The 14496-nt window shown below is 49.0% G+C and overlaps 1 protein-coding gene and 1 long non-coding RNA gene across 4 annotated transcripts in view; one reads left to right on the top strand and one right to left on the bottom strand.

The window, feature by feature from the left end:
- Positions 1–4646, bottom strand: part of glipr2l (GLI pathogenesis-related 2, like) — a 51417-nt gene extending 46771 nt beyond the window's left edge. The window contains exons 1-3 of one of the 3 annotated variants that reach the window (XM_041184864.1): positions 4504–4646; positions 2958–3066; positions 2770–2873 (exon numbers count right to left, since the gene is read on the bottom strand). In XM_041184864.1, coding sequence (XP_041040798.1) covers positions 2770–2873; positions 2958–3066; positions 4504–4510 — 220 coding nt within the window. In that variant the 5' untranslated portion in view covers positions 4511–4646. Of the gene's footprint in view, positions 1–2769; positions 2874–2957; positions 3067–3143; positions 3270–4503 lie in introns of those variants that run through there. The other 2 variants (XM_041184865.1, XM_041184863.1) reach the window with 2 other exon arrangements.
- Positions 4647–6303: 1657 nt separating this feature from the next.
- Positions 6304–10709, top strand: LOC121276450. Its single transcript, XR_005942658.1, has 3 exons — positions 6304–6501; positions 9836–9992; positions 10178–10709. It is a non-coding gene; the product is annotated as an uncharacterized LOC121276450 (long non-coding RNA).
- The last annotated feature ends 3787 nt before the right edge of the window (positions 10710–14496 follow it).

Raw genomic sequence — 14496 nt, 5'->3', positions numbered from 1 at the left:
TTCAAGAAACAAGTGGATACATTTTTGAAGATGAAAAGGCCAGAGATATATAGCATTATGTAATTAGGCAGGACTGGGATCAGGAACTCAACATATAGAATATTTCACGTGCAAATTCACATCCTCCTATTCCAGAACAGCTTTAACAACAAGGCATGTTTGCACTTTATACCACCATTAACATAGTAAAATAGCCTAAGGTGCTTTATTAAAATAAAACTTGACACCAAGCCACATTAGGAGATATTAGGACAGACGATCAAAAGCTTGGTCACAGAGTTAAGTTTTAAGGAGTGTCTTAAAGGAGAAAAAGGTAGAGACACAGAGGCTTAGGGAGGGAATTCCAGAACTTAGGGCCTTCTGAAGGTACAACTGCCAATGCTGGAGCAATTAAAATCAGGGATGCACACATGCTGGAGTAGCGGAGAGATCGCAGAGGATTATCAGATTGGAGGAGGACACAGAGAGAAGGAGGGACAAGGCCATGGAAGGATTTAAAAGCACGGATGAGAATTTTAAAACAGAGGTACTGTCAGACTGGGAGGCAATGTAAGTCATAGAGTATAGTCGTGATAGGTGATCGGGACTTGGTGTGATTTATGATGCAGGCAGCAGAGTTTTAGATGAGCTTAAGTTTATGTGGGATGTAAAATGGGAGGCCAGCCAGGAGAGCATTAGAATTGTCAAATCTAGAGGAAACAAAGGCATGGATGAGGGTTTCAGCAGCCGATGAGCTGAGGCAGCAATTGGGTGACGTTACGAAGCTGAAAATAGGCGGAAATGTGGTCAGAAACTCAACTCAGGGTCAAATGCAATACCAAGGTTGTGAACAGTCTGGTTCAGCCTCAGACAGTTGCGAGGGAGAAGGATGGAGTGGGTGACTAAGGAATGGAGTTTGTGGCAGGGAACGAAAACAATGCCTCCTGTCTTCTCAAAATTTAGTTGGAAGAAATTTCAGCTCATCCAGTACTGGATGTTGGACAATATAACATATCAGAGACAATGAGGGGTCAAGAGAGCTGGTGCTGAGGTAGAGCTGAGTGTTGCTGGCATACACGTGGAACACGACATAGTGTTTCTTGATGATGTCACTGAGAGGCAGCATAGAGATTAGAAGTAGGAGGGGGCCAAGGATAAATCCTTGGGGTGGGGGAGGTACCTGAGGTAACAGTGTGTAAGTGGGTTTAGAAGACGCAAGTGATTCTGTGGCTACAAATGGATAGATAAAGAATGGAACTGCAGTGCTAGCCAGCTGGAACAGCATGAGAGGAGGATGGAGTGGTCAAGCATGTCAAAGGCTACAGACAAGTTGGGAACAACGAGGAGGGATAGCTCACCACAGCCAGTCACAAAGAGTCTCATGTGTGATTTTGATTAGGGCTGTTTCAGTGCGGTGACAGGGGTAGAAACCTGACTAGAGGGATTCAAACATGGAGTTGTGGCGAAAATGGGCACATCATAGTCAAGATGTACACTACCAGGGTGCCATGCAGAATTTATTAACTAGCACTTCAACCTTAAGAGGGATACAGAAAACAGAGTCAACTCATCAAAATAATGATCTCATCATTAGCTTAATAGAAACTAAAATTGGAAACCGCTCCTGAAACTTGGAACAACAATGAAAATTTGGCTGAAAAGTTTATCTGCCCAATCTCAACTGGCTACCCCAAAAATGAACTCTGGATGATAAATGGCCAAATCTTCTGGTCTCTGGATCATCGGAGACTGGACATTCAATTGAAGGTGTGCGTAAGGACCCTGTGGAAGTCCTAATGTGTAAACTACATGGGGATTGCCTGGGAACTTCAAACTTGCAATGGGCAATTTCCCTGCTACCCGGGACCCTTCGTGTAAGTGTCCGACTCTGAGCTAGAGTCAGAGGCTTCGGCCAGTTCTGTGGTACTTACCAGGGTAGTTACCCAGGAAATATTAGGCAAATTAAAACCTAGTCTAACACTTGGGTAACTACACAACCAGCCCCCCAATCACACCCCACCAACCACCCGACCACCCTTCGACCTGACCCGACTAACCCCCTGACCAAAACTGACTAACCCCCTGACCCAAACTGATTAACTCCCTGACCCAAACTGATTAACTCCCTGACCCAAACTGACTAACCCCCTGACCCAAACTGACTAACTCCCTGACCCAAACTGACTAACCCCCTGACCCAAACTGACTAACCCCCTGACCCAAACTGACTAACCCCCTGACCCAAACTGACTAACCCCCTGACCCAAACTGACTAACCCCCTGACCCAAACTGACTAACCCCCTGACCCAAACTGACTAACCCCCTGACCCAAACTAACTCCTGACCCAACTTCCAACCCAGAGTAGTTGACTCCATCCTCCTCTAATGCTGCCTGACTATCCCCCCAAACTCGACTACCCTGGCCCAGCTACCCCCCACCATCCCCGACCTGACTACCTGCACCAATGTTTGTGGTACAATGTTGCAGTATAATTCCAGCTCAGTGTTTGACATCCTGTTCACTATAACCCATCATTCCAGTCACATGCCCATTCTTCAGATAATGTGCTTTAATATGTTTTCACTTATAAATGTAACTGGCAGGGAACAACGACATGAGGTGACAGGGCTGGTTGGCAGATGCATGGTGAAGGCGGCTGGGACTCCAGGGTCACTCCCAGCGTGCAATTTTTACTCAGTGTGAAATCATCTCCGACATGAATTGGCACATTTCCTTTTGCTTAAAAAAAAACAGGCCTTATCGGTTAAGTTCCTGTTACTGTACTCACCGGGTTGGTCATACGATGCCCAAGCGAGGTTCTCTCCACACTGTCCCCGGCTGGATTCCGGGCTGTGTTTGAGGACCCGGGTACTGGCCAGAGCCTCAGCATATCTGCAGAGAGAGAGAGAGAGAGAGTCAGGACAAGCAGAGCATCCAAAACCAAACACTGCAGACATTAGCAAGGAGCTTACTTACTGTTGTGCTTCTTTGCAAAGTTTGCTGCATAGTTTCAATCCAGAGGCACCGTGTTTCTTCCTGTAATCGTTGTGAGTTTTTAAAACTTCACGGGAAAACTCCTTAGAAGCTGAAATAGTAAATTAAAATTCACAAATGTAAAATAAACAAAGGGGCAATGATCCAAATACATGTGAAAAGACTGACCTGATTTCCCCATTTTTGCTACTTGCTGCTGATCTTTAACAGTGAATGTTGAGGAAAGTTAGTGAACTGGCTGAGGTGGAAGGCACTGAGCTCACAGTCGCTTACCTCATTCAAGCCGCCATCGCCTTATAAGGAATCGGAAAAAACCTTTTCCGGGATGGAATCCAGAGAGGGAGACACCAACTCAGCGACTCGTCTTGCTAAGATGTAGCTTTGTCCGGGGTTCGCTCCCCGGGGTGCAGCTTTTTCCAGGGTTCACTCCTCGGGGTGCAGCTCTGTCCGGGATTCGCATCCTGGGGTGCAGCTTTGTCCGGGGTTCACTCCCTGGGGTGCAGCTCTGTCTGGGGTTTGCTCCCCGGGATGCATCTCTGTCCGGGGTTCATTCCCCGGGGTACATCTCTGTCCGGGGTTCGTTCCCCGGGGTACATCTCTGTCCGGGGTTCGTTCCCCGGGGTGCAGCTCTGTCCGGGGTTCGTTCCCCGGGATGCAGCTCTGTCCGGGGTTCGCTCCCCGGGGTGCAGCTCCGTCCGGGGTTCGTTCCCCGGGGTGCATCTCTGTCCGGGGTTCGCGCCCCGGGGTGCAGCTCTGTCCGGGGTTCGTTCCCCGGGGTGCAGTTTTGTCCGGGGTTCACTCCCTGGGGTGCAGCTCTGCCCGGGGTTCGCTCCCCGGGGTGCATCCCTGCCCGGGGTTCGCGCCCCGGGGTGCATCCCTGCCCGGGGTTCGCGCCCCGGGGTGCATCCCTGCCCGGGGTTCGCGCCCCGGGGTGCATCCCTGCCCGGGGTTCGCGCCCCGGGGTGCATCCCTGCCCGGGGTTCGCGCCCCGGGGTGCATCCCTGCCCGGGGTTCGCACCCCGGGGTGCATCCCTGCCCGGGGTTCGCTCCCCGGGGTGCATCCCTGCCCGGGGTTCGCTCCCCGGGGTGCATCCCTACCAGGGGTTCGCTGCCCGGGGTTCGCTCCCCGGGCTGCAGCCCTGCCCGGGGTTCGCTCCCCGGGGTGCAGCCCTGCCCGGGGTTCGCTCCCCGGGGTGCAGCCCTGCCCGGGGTTCGCTCCCCGGGGTGCAGCCCTGCCCGGGGTTCGCTCCCCGGGGTGCAGCCCTGCCCGGGGTTCGCTCCCCGGGGTGCAGCCCTGCCCGGGGTTCGCTCCCCGGGGTGCAGCCCTATCAAAGTTTCTCTTTAAGGGGTGCAGTTCTGTTTGGGTGTGTTAGAGTCCAGATGCAGCTCAGCCCAGGGTTCTTCATCCCCGAGTATTTCTCTGTCCAGGGCTCACTCCTCAGGGTGCAGCTCTGTCCACGTTTTGCTCCCCAGGGCACAGAGACCAGCAAAAAAAACCTCGTCCACAGAGTGACTCCAGGTAACTCACCGATCATGCTGAGCCCCTCAAGGTTCAGTTGAACAACCAGATTTTCACAATATACTTGTGGTCCAAAATTTAATGTGACAATAAGTGAGTTAAATGCACAGGCTAGTAAATAAATCAAGTCCAGAATCCATTTTGTTAGAGCTGAGAAACAAAGAAGGCATGATCATGCTACTGGGGATTTTATAGGCCTCCAAATAGTGAGAGGGAACGAGCTAGAGGAACAAATCTGCAGGGAAAACCACAGAGATGAACAAGAACTATAGAGCAGTGATGCTGGGGTACTTGAATTACACAACTATCAATAGCTGTAGTAATTATGCTTTTATTTAGTCTGTAATGTACCTTTAGGAATAATACTTGTTAGGCAAGGTCACATGATCAGTAGTAACCAATAGGAGAGTAGTGTGGGCTACCTCAGAGTCAATGTAGAAATAGAGTGGAGTTGAAAGCACGTGTAGTTGCTGCTGAGTATATTGTAAATAAACTTAAAAGTTTCCACCCGAGAAGTGTCTGCAGATCAACTCTATCATTACTAGCACAGCTCAGCCACCCTATAACAATAGTGTTAAAGGATAAGGAGAGGGAAGGATTTCTGAAATGTATTCAAGAGAATTTCCTTGATCAGTGTGTTCTTGGCCCAACTAGAAAGGAGGCATTGCTGGATCTGGTGCTGGGAAATGAGTTGGGTCAAGTGGGCCAAGGCAAATTCTTCAAGCAAGAGCCAGGCCAAATAAAATAGGTTGAGAGGAGAAGTGAAGAGAAAAATAACACTGGCAAAGAGGGAGTATGAGAATAGAATGGCAGTGAACCTGAAAAGGGAACACAAAGAATCTTCTACCAGCATTTAAATAGTAAGTGCGTAGTGAGAGATGAATATGCAAACATACGTGGAGTAGGTGCTATCAGGACAAAGAGGGTGAAAGTTGCTCAGAGGTGCAGGGCAAGGCTGGAATATTTAATGAGTACTTTGTATCAGTGTTTTCTGAGGAATTTTATAAAATATCAGTAGAAGTTTAGATAATAGAGGTAATAGGAGATGGGGTGAAAATTGAGAAGGAAGAGGTACTGGGAAGGCTGCCTATGATCAGAGCAGATAAGTCTCTACTGGCCTGCATCCCAAGTTGCTAAAGGGTGTAGAGATAGTGAAGGGCTTACAATAATCTTCCAATCTTCCTTCGATACAGGGGAGGTACCAGAGGATTAGAAAGTGGAAAATGTGAACATCCTTATTCAAGAAAGTGTGCAAGGACATTCCTAACAGCTAAACAGGCCAGTTAGTTTGATATCAGAAGCGGGCAAGATTTTAGAATCAAGAATCAGGGAAAAACTCAACAGGCATTTGGAGAGGTTTGAGTTAATTAAGCAAAGTCAGCACTGATTTGAAAAAGCAGACTGTGCTTGACTAATCCAATTGAATTTTTTGATGAAGTAACAGAGAAGGTTCATGAAGGAAATTCGGTTGTATGTTGTCTATATAGATTTTTAGGAAGTATTTGACAAAGTACCACATAAAAGGTTGGTTAACAAAATTGAAGCTCATGGAAAAGGAAGGACAGTATCAAATTGGATTTAAAAATTGGCTTGAGGACAGAAAACAGTGAGTCATGGTAGATGGTTGTTTTTCAGACTGGAAGGTTGGTAGACAGGAGTGTTTCCAAGGGTCAGTGCTAGGACCACTGCGGTTTTTTTTTGCTCTACAGAAACCACTTAGATATTGGAATACAGAGTAAAATTTCAAAATATGCCACCGGTACTAAACTTGGAACATAATGGGAATATTATAAGGAGATCACAGGCCAATGGAGCATGGAGACCAGCTTGACAGAGTACTGTTAGACAGAATACTGAACTCAGAAATTTGGTGAGTGAGGGAATTCAGTGCAATGAGGGTAGATGTGCTGCTCTGTCCATTTGCAGAATAAGGAGTGATTCAAGAGAGGGAGCAAGACACAACGAGACTAGAGACCTGAAATCCAGAGGCATTAATTTGGTAAGCAGGTAAGTGCGTTTTAAGGTTCCTTTTTTCTCTAAACTGGGGACACAGTTTAAAGTAGTACCAGGATGATACTGTATTAAATTTACAGTTTAACTAGTTAAATTACTTAATATAATTACAACTAATCATTGTGATATTTCTAAACTTGAAACCCCAATTAAATGAAATACAATAAAGATGACAAAAATGTGATGTGTTGCAACTGTAGCATGCAGGTGCTAGTAGACACCAGTGTGATCCATAGCAACCACATCTGCAGAAAGTGTCTGCAGCTCGAGGAACTTTGGCTCTATATTGATGAGCTAGAATTAGAGCTTCAGACATTGCGATGAATCAAAGAAGCAGAAAGTTACCTGGACAATTTGTTCACACCCCTTAGGATAGGTAACTCATATTCAGTCCCTGGTCAATGACAGGAGGATATGACTACAAGTGAGGTTGTTATAGGAATCCAGAAGGTAGCACAAGAAGAGCCTTAGCCCTTGTACTTGAAAAACAGGTTCAAGGTTCTTGCAGCCTGTGTGGATGAAACCTGGGATGGCAGGGAGGATGAGCAAACTGACCACAGCACTCTGGTGCAGGAAGCCATTCAAGTAAGAGGATTAAAAAGGATTATAGTCGTAATGGAGGACAGTATAGATAGGGGGACATATACTGTTCCTTGCAGCTAAGAGCATGAGTCCCAAAGCCTATGTTGCCTGCCTGGTGCTAGAGTTAAGGACATCCCCTCTGGGCTGGAGAGGAACTTGGAGTGGGAGGGGAAGGATCCAGTTGTCATGGTCCTAGTGGGTACCTACATCAGGGTACAACTAAGTAAGAGATTCTCCTAAGGGAGTATGAGTGCTACTGCACTGAAATCCTCTTGTGATAGAAGTCAGCGTACCACTTGCTTTCCTAATTGCTTGCTCCACCTGCATGTTAGTTTTTAATGATTCCTGAACAAGGACACCCAGGTTCCTTTGGACATCAACACTTCCCAATCTCTCACCAGTTAAGAAATCCCCTGTACCTCTGTTCCCCCACCAACGTGGATAACATCACACTTATCCGCATTATATTCCATCTGCCATGTTTTTGCTCACTCACTAAACCTGTCCAAATTCCCTTGAAGTTTCTTATCTAAGGAAAGACATACTGTCATTGGAGGCAGTCCAGAGAAGGTTCACTAGGTTGATCCTGGGTATGGAGGCATTTTCCTTATGAGGAGAGGTTGAGTAGGTTGGGCCTGTACTCATTGGAGTTTAGAAGAATGAGAGGCAACATTATTGAAATATATAAGATTCTTAGGGCGCTTGACAGGGTAGATGCTGAGTGGTTGTTTCCCCTTTTGGGAGAGTCTAGGACCACGGGGCATAATCTCAGAGTAAGGGAGTGCCCATTTAAGACAGAGATGAGAAGGAATTTCTTCTGTCAGAGGAAAGTATATCTGTGGAATTCTTTATGGCCGAGGGCTGTAGAGGCTGGGTCGTTAAGTATATTCAAGGCTGAGATAGACAGATTTTTAATCAGTAAGGGAATCAAGGGCTATGGGGAAAAGGCAGGAAAGTGGAGTTGAGGATTATCAGATCAGCCATGATCTCAATGAATGGCGGAGCTGACTCAATGGGCTGAATGGCCTACTTCTGCTCCTACATCTTATGGTCTTTGCAGCATTCACACAAACATGTTCCCACCCAGTTTTGTGTCATCTGCAAACTTGAAAATATTACATTTGATTCCCACATCTAAATTATTGATATGATTGTGAATAACCGGGGCCCAAGCACTGATCCTTACAGTACCCCACTAATCACCGCTTGCCAACCTGAGAATGATCTGGTTATTCCTACTCTTTTTTTCTGTCCATTAATCAATTCTCAATCCATGCCAGTATATTACCCCCTATCCCATATGCTCTGATTTTGTTTACTAACCACTTGTATGGGACCTTCTGAACATCCAAATATATCACATTCACTGGTTCCCCTTTATCTATTCTGCTAGTAACATCCTCAAAGAAACTGCAGCAGGTTTGTCAAACATGATTTCCCTTTCATAAATCCATATAATCTCTGCTGAATCGGCTCATTATTTTTTAAGTGTCCACTTATCACATCCTTTATAATAGGTACTGTTATTTTCCCTACTACTGATTTCAGGCTAACAGATCTATACTTCCTTGTTTTCGCTTTACCGCCTTTCTTCAATAGTGGGGTCACATTTGCTACCTTCCAATCTGTTGGAACCATTCCAGAATCAATGGGCAGGATTTTTCGTATGGTGGGCGGGCTCAGTGGGAGCAGGCGGGCGTGGAGCCGATCGCCACCTAGGTGGGCAGGCCAATTAAGGCCTGCCCAGTCTAAATCGTAGCTCCTGCGATCAGTGAGAAGGGACAGGCGGCGGCAGAAGGCCAATGACCACTGGGTCCAATGGCGATCAGGTGGCCTAAACAAAAATGGTGCAGGCAGCTGTCCTAAGGCTGCTGCTGATTTCGCTCAGCAGCATGATGGATAACATCCTCGGAGAGCAGGCCAGGTGGGAGCGCAGGTCGGTGGGGCAGTCGGTCTTAAGGTTCTCAGATGAGTGCCTTGCTGCCCTCCTCGAGGAGGTGGCAGCATGGAGAGAGATCCTGGTGCCAAGGAGCAGGAGGAGGAGGCCCCCCCCACCTAACAAAATGTGCCAGGGAGGAGGTGGCTTCACAGGTCAGCTCCCACGTTTTGGTAAGACGCACCTGGGTGCAGTGCTGCAAGTGGTTTAATGACCTCTTGTGATCGGGAGGGTGAGTACCATATTGGCATGGGTCACTTAGCACAGCAGTTAGTTTTCTCCCTCCACCCAAGCTCAGAATTTTTGTTTTTGTATTCATTCATTCGCAGGATGCGGTCTTTGCTGGCTGGGCCAGCATTTATTGCCCATCCCTAGTTGCCCGTGAGAGGGTGGTGATGAGCTGCCTTCTGGATTGGCTACATGTGATGCAGGAACACCCACAGTGCTGTTAGGGGTCGAGTTCCAGGATTTGGACCCAGCAAGTGAAGGAGCAACAAAACATTTCCAAGTCAGGATGCTGGGTGACTTGGAGGGGAACTTCCAGGTGCCGGTCTTCCCATCTGTCTGCTGCCCTTGTCCATCTAGGTAGTAGTGTTCGTGGGTTTGAAAGTTTTTAGAGTGTGAGTGGCAAATGTGATGGAGACAGCATCTTGGCAATGGGGTGAGCCCTGGCAGCTTGGAGTGAGTGTATGGCAGCCCCAGAGTCACAATCAGCTGAACCCTGTGAGGTGTTCCTCAGGTGGGATTGTCCAGGCTACAATGGCAATGCAGGTGCAGGGTGGACTAATCAATGCTCCTCTCTCCTTTCAGGAGAAGACATCCCATAACAATGCAGAGCAGCTGCGGACTGGCGGAGGGCAGCCCCGCCTTCTCATCATTACCAGCTACAAGCAGGGGGCACTGGAGCTGGAGAGGCACCATGTGCCCAGGTCAAGCGACCGTGGTGAGGTTGGGGTGTCACTGGGAGGTAAGACTGCCGTGCACTGTCTGTCAGTGCAAACTTTCCATTGTTGACTGTTTATTGATTTCAGCCTCCAACATGGGATCCCCACTGATAATGGAAGGAGGAGCGCATCCAGATCCTGGGGCCAGGCATGCACATTAACAGTGTAACGACTTCAACTAATCAAATATCCTTGTTCTTCCTTTCAGCCTCACCGGAGCACGCTCGGACTCAGGAGACTGAGGGACCCCTGAGGGCACAGAAGACATTAACGCACCAGCGTCACACTCCCTCAGCCAGGCAAGCACCAGCATAGGTACCAACACCTCGATGGGCATTAGATCGGCGGATAGTATCTCGGTGCACAGCGGTGAGGGCACTTCACACTCGCTTGAGGTGCTAGTGGAGTCAGAGATGCCCAGGGCGTCGGCAGTCAGAGGACTGCTGGGGACTAGGAACATGCTCAGTCGATGGCTGATGATGTGCCTCTGGAGTTGTCCCTGAGGCAGCAGATGTTGGAAGTCCAGCGGGGTGTGCGGGAAGATCTGGCGGAGACACATGAGGGAATGCGTGCCATGGTCTCCATTGTGGAGGAGTCCTTGTGGAGAATGAGCATTGCAATGACCCTCCTGGCCGAGCGCACTGCCTCCTGTATGGAGAGAGTGGCGACTCTCATGGAGAAGCTCCTCCAGGAGCTGAATCAGGGGTTCCTGGGGATGTGCTCGGACCTGCAAGCCCTCACAGCGGCATTGACCTCAGGTGGTCACTGTCAGTGTGGGAGATGGATTGGGCACCCAGTATCCCAGCTCAGTGATCAGTAGTGAGCAGGGAAGTCCAAGGTGACCTCACGTTGGCTCGTGAGCTGCCTGTCATCTCTGCGGGCTCCTCTCAGGGCGCTCCGGATGAAGGCAACAGCTCCTCTATCCCTCTGCAAGTGACCATGGCATCTGATTAGGCTGCAGCAACTGGTGATTCGGGGCCAGCACAGGCTCCACGAGCCAGAGGACGTCCGCCAAGGTTATCAAGGCCAACAGGACAGCAGAGTGAACAGGCTGTCTCCAATGCTGGTGCCAGCGAGCGGGCAGCACCTAGACGTAGCACCCACAAGCGTAAGCATCAATCGCTTTAGGCACAACACGGGCTTATCGCTAGTGGTTTTCTTTTGCCCCACTTTTAAGTTATTTTTAAGTAGGTGTGCTGTTCAACACCTTTTAATGTACTTTGATTTCTGTATGCCAAGTTGCCAATCATTAAATGTTTTGGTTCTCAACAAGCTTCTGGGTGCTTCATTAGATCTGCAGGTGAAGGGGAACCCCTGAGTGACTTGTTTGTCATTGAGCTTTATTGAAATGACACATAGCTCATAGGCAAAAATTTCCCCCCATTGGGGGGGGGGGGGTTAAGCGGGGGCAGATACAAACCCAATCGGTACCCCCAATTGGCGCCGTGCCGCCATTTTACATGGGCGAGCCAATGTGCCGCTCCCTGTGAGCGTAGGGGAATTCCCTGAATGGTTCCCTGCACAGAGATCTCCCTGAGGCACAGAGGTGTCTCAGGGAAATTTGTTCAAGTTATGGAAATTTGAATAAAGGCAGGAAAAAAATTTAAGGACATATCCCCTCATGTGAAACTGTCAAATTATTTATGTGACAAATATCCATTATTTATTTAAAATTTTTAAATTTAAATAATAAACTTTGGACAGGCAGCTCAGTTAATTACTTTTTAACAGGCCTTTGACAGTTCGCCAAACTGAATATCTGAATGACATGCGGTGATGTCGGGACACCCGCCCAATATCACCCCGCATCATTTTACACGTCAGTGAGCAGGCCCCGCCCCCCACTTAACGACAGGAAAATGCTGCCCCATGTTGTTGACCAAGCAGATGTTGCTCTCAGGTATCGAGTATGTAGCCCTGGTGGTGATTCATCTTTGGTAGGCTAGCTGAAGGAGCATTGGATCAAAGCCTCCCGGGTGTCCCTGCCTCCCTGGAGGTTGCCCAGGTCGGCATCTATCCCCTCAGTGTTCTCCTGACCATGCTCATCCTCGGAGTCATTACTGGACTCATCGTCTGCTGCTAGAGCAGCTGCATCAACATCTCCTTCCTCCACTGCGTCCCCCCTTTCCAGTGACAGATTGTGGAGAGCGCAGCATGCAACCACAATCACTGACACACAATCTGGGGGATACTGGAGTGCTCCCCATGAGCTGTCCAGGCATCGGAAACGCATCTTGAGAAGATTGATGGTTCTCTCCACCACAGCCCTTGTGGAGGTGTGGCTCCTATTGTATCGCTGCTCAGCCTCTGTTCTTGGATGGTGGAGAGAAGTCATGAGCCACCTTCTGAGGGGATAGCCCTTGTCACCCAGCAGCCATCCATCCAGCCGGGCTGGAGTAATGAAGTGCCCCGGCACCTGGGAGTGTCTGAGGATATAGGCATCGTGGGAGCTGCCTGGGTACCTTGCACAGGCTTGCAGAATCTGCATCTTGTGATCACACACTATCTGCACGTTCAAGGAATGGAAGCCCTTCCTGTTGATGAAGGCACCGGGCTCATCCACTGGCGCCTTGATGGCCACATGTGTGCAGTTAATTGCACCCTAGACGTGGGGGACCCCAGCTTGGCTCGCTCGCTCTGCCTGGCTGGCCTCTCCTGTGTGATAGTGAATGAAAGTCAATGCACACCTGAACAGCTCTTCTATCACCAGCTTGACATAACTGTGGACAGCTGATTAGGAGACTCCATAAAGATCACCCACTGACCCCTAGGAAGAATAGGAGGCATAGAAGTTGAGGACCACTGTGACCTTCAGCGCCTCTGGCATGTGGTGTCTACCCACACAGTTGGAGCTGGTCTCAGGGCCTATCATCTGACAGATGGAGGTCACTGTCTCACTGGAGTCTCAGAGCCTCCTTTAGCACTGCACCTTAGACACATTGAGGTAGCTACATCGCTGCCTGTAAACCCTGGCAGCAGGATAACGACGTCATCTGCGGCCCCTTCCGCCTTGGACTTCCTGTTGGCCCTGCGCCCCTTGTGCCTGGGCCTATCCTCCCACATGTGGCTCTCCTCTGAAAGCTGAATATGGACTCCTGGCCTCCTCCCCCTTCTGGCCCCCTCTTCCTCCTCAGGGGAAGTGCCTCCAGCAGAGACTACAATCCCCATTCCCAGGGTAAGGGAAGGCTGTCTGATACCTGGAAGGCCCCAAGTTTTATGATTCCCCCAGAGTCCTGAACTGAAGCCTGTTAATTCTGTCAAAGCAGCTCTGAAGCGTAATGAAGTTGTCCTGTTCACACAAGCAAGTAAAAGTAAGTAATAAATTAAAGTACAAACAACTCGCATTTTATCCCAAACGTGGTTGAGGTTTTAAAAAATGCGGCCTACCCACCTGCCCATTGCGCCTGTGCAACACACTGAAAATCGCACCGGCTGTGAAATATCATCTTCAATTGCTGCCTCTAGGGCCTTAATGGGCCCGTTAATTAATGGCGAATGCGCCTCGGCACTCATAGCACGCCCGGCTTCCGAAATATCCCAATGGTGTGTGGTGATGTCAGGATGCACGCCCGACGTCATCACGTGTCATTTTACGTGTCGGGCCCGCCTCCGCATGCCAACCAGAAAATTCTGCCCTCTAGAATTTTAAAAGATAATCACCAATGCACCCACTATCTCTACAGCCACATCTTTTACACTCTGGGATGTAGATCATTAGGTCCAGAGAATTTAACAACTATCAGCCTCATTCATTTCTCCAGCACTACTTATTCACGAATACTAATTTCTTTCAGTTCCTCATTCCTACTAGTCCTTTGGTTCTCCATTGTTTCTGGGAAGATTTTGTATCTTCCTCTGTGAAGACAGATAAAAAGGCCGGAATTCTCCCATCCCGCCTGTGGTGTGTTTCATGGTGGGAGCGAGCGGAGAATCCAGCAGGAGGCAAAAAGTCGCAAATCCACCGTCGTAAAAACGAGTTGCAATTCCCCTGACGGTGTGTTCGTGGCGGGTTGGTTAACCCACCGATTTGTGGCACAAAAACCATTTGCATTCATTAACATGTGATGAATGCTCATTAAAACAATTGCTCGCCAGAAGCTTGTCACACCTTCCAATCTTCCGTCATACCAGTGGGAAATTATGTCAGTCTCAAACCCATTTAAGAAAGGGCAGCATGCACAATTCAAACCTCAGTTCGCTGGTAACTTCGAGGTGAGTGGAACATACCTGCCGTAACGCTGCACCTTCTCTTTGCTTTCATTGTCCTGAGGAACACCACGTGCTGTGGTACTCATGCAGACCTCCACTTTCAGAGACTAGCACTTCAGCCAGGTGTGGGCTGTGAGGCAAGGATCAGGTTGACGAACACAATGGGGAAATGGGGAGGGAAGGCTGTGAAATGGCAGTGAGGGGGAAGGGTAAACACGATGGGGGCAACGGGGAGGGAAGGCGGTGAAATGGCAGTGAAGGGGGAAGAGCGAACACGAGGCGGGCAATTTGGAGGGAAGGTGGTGGAATGGCAGTGAG

The sequence above is a fragment of the Carcharodon carcharias genome, chromosome 3, assembly GCF_017639515.1.
Source record: "Carcharodon carcharias isolate sCarCar2 chromosome 3, sCarCar2.pri, whole genome shotgun sequence".
NCBI lineage: Eukaryota > Metazoa > Chordata > Chondrichthyes > Lamniformes > Lamnidae > Carcharodon > Carcharodon carcharias.
The sequence above is the reverse complement of the archived record's forward strand: the minus strand, read 5'-3'. Positions and strand labels throughout refer to the sequence as shown.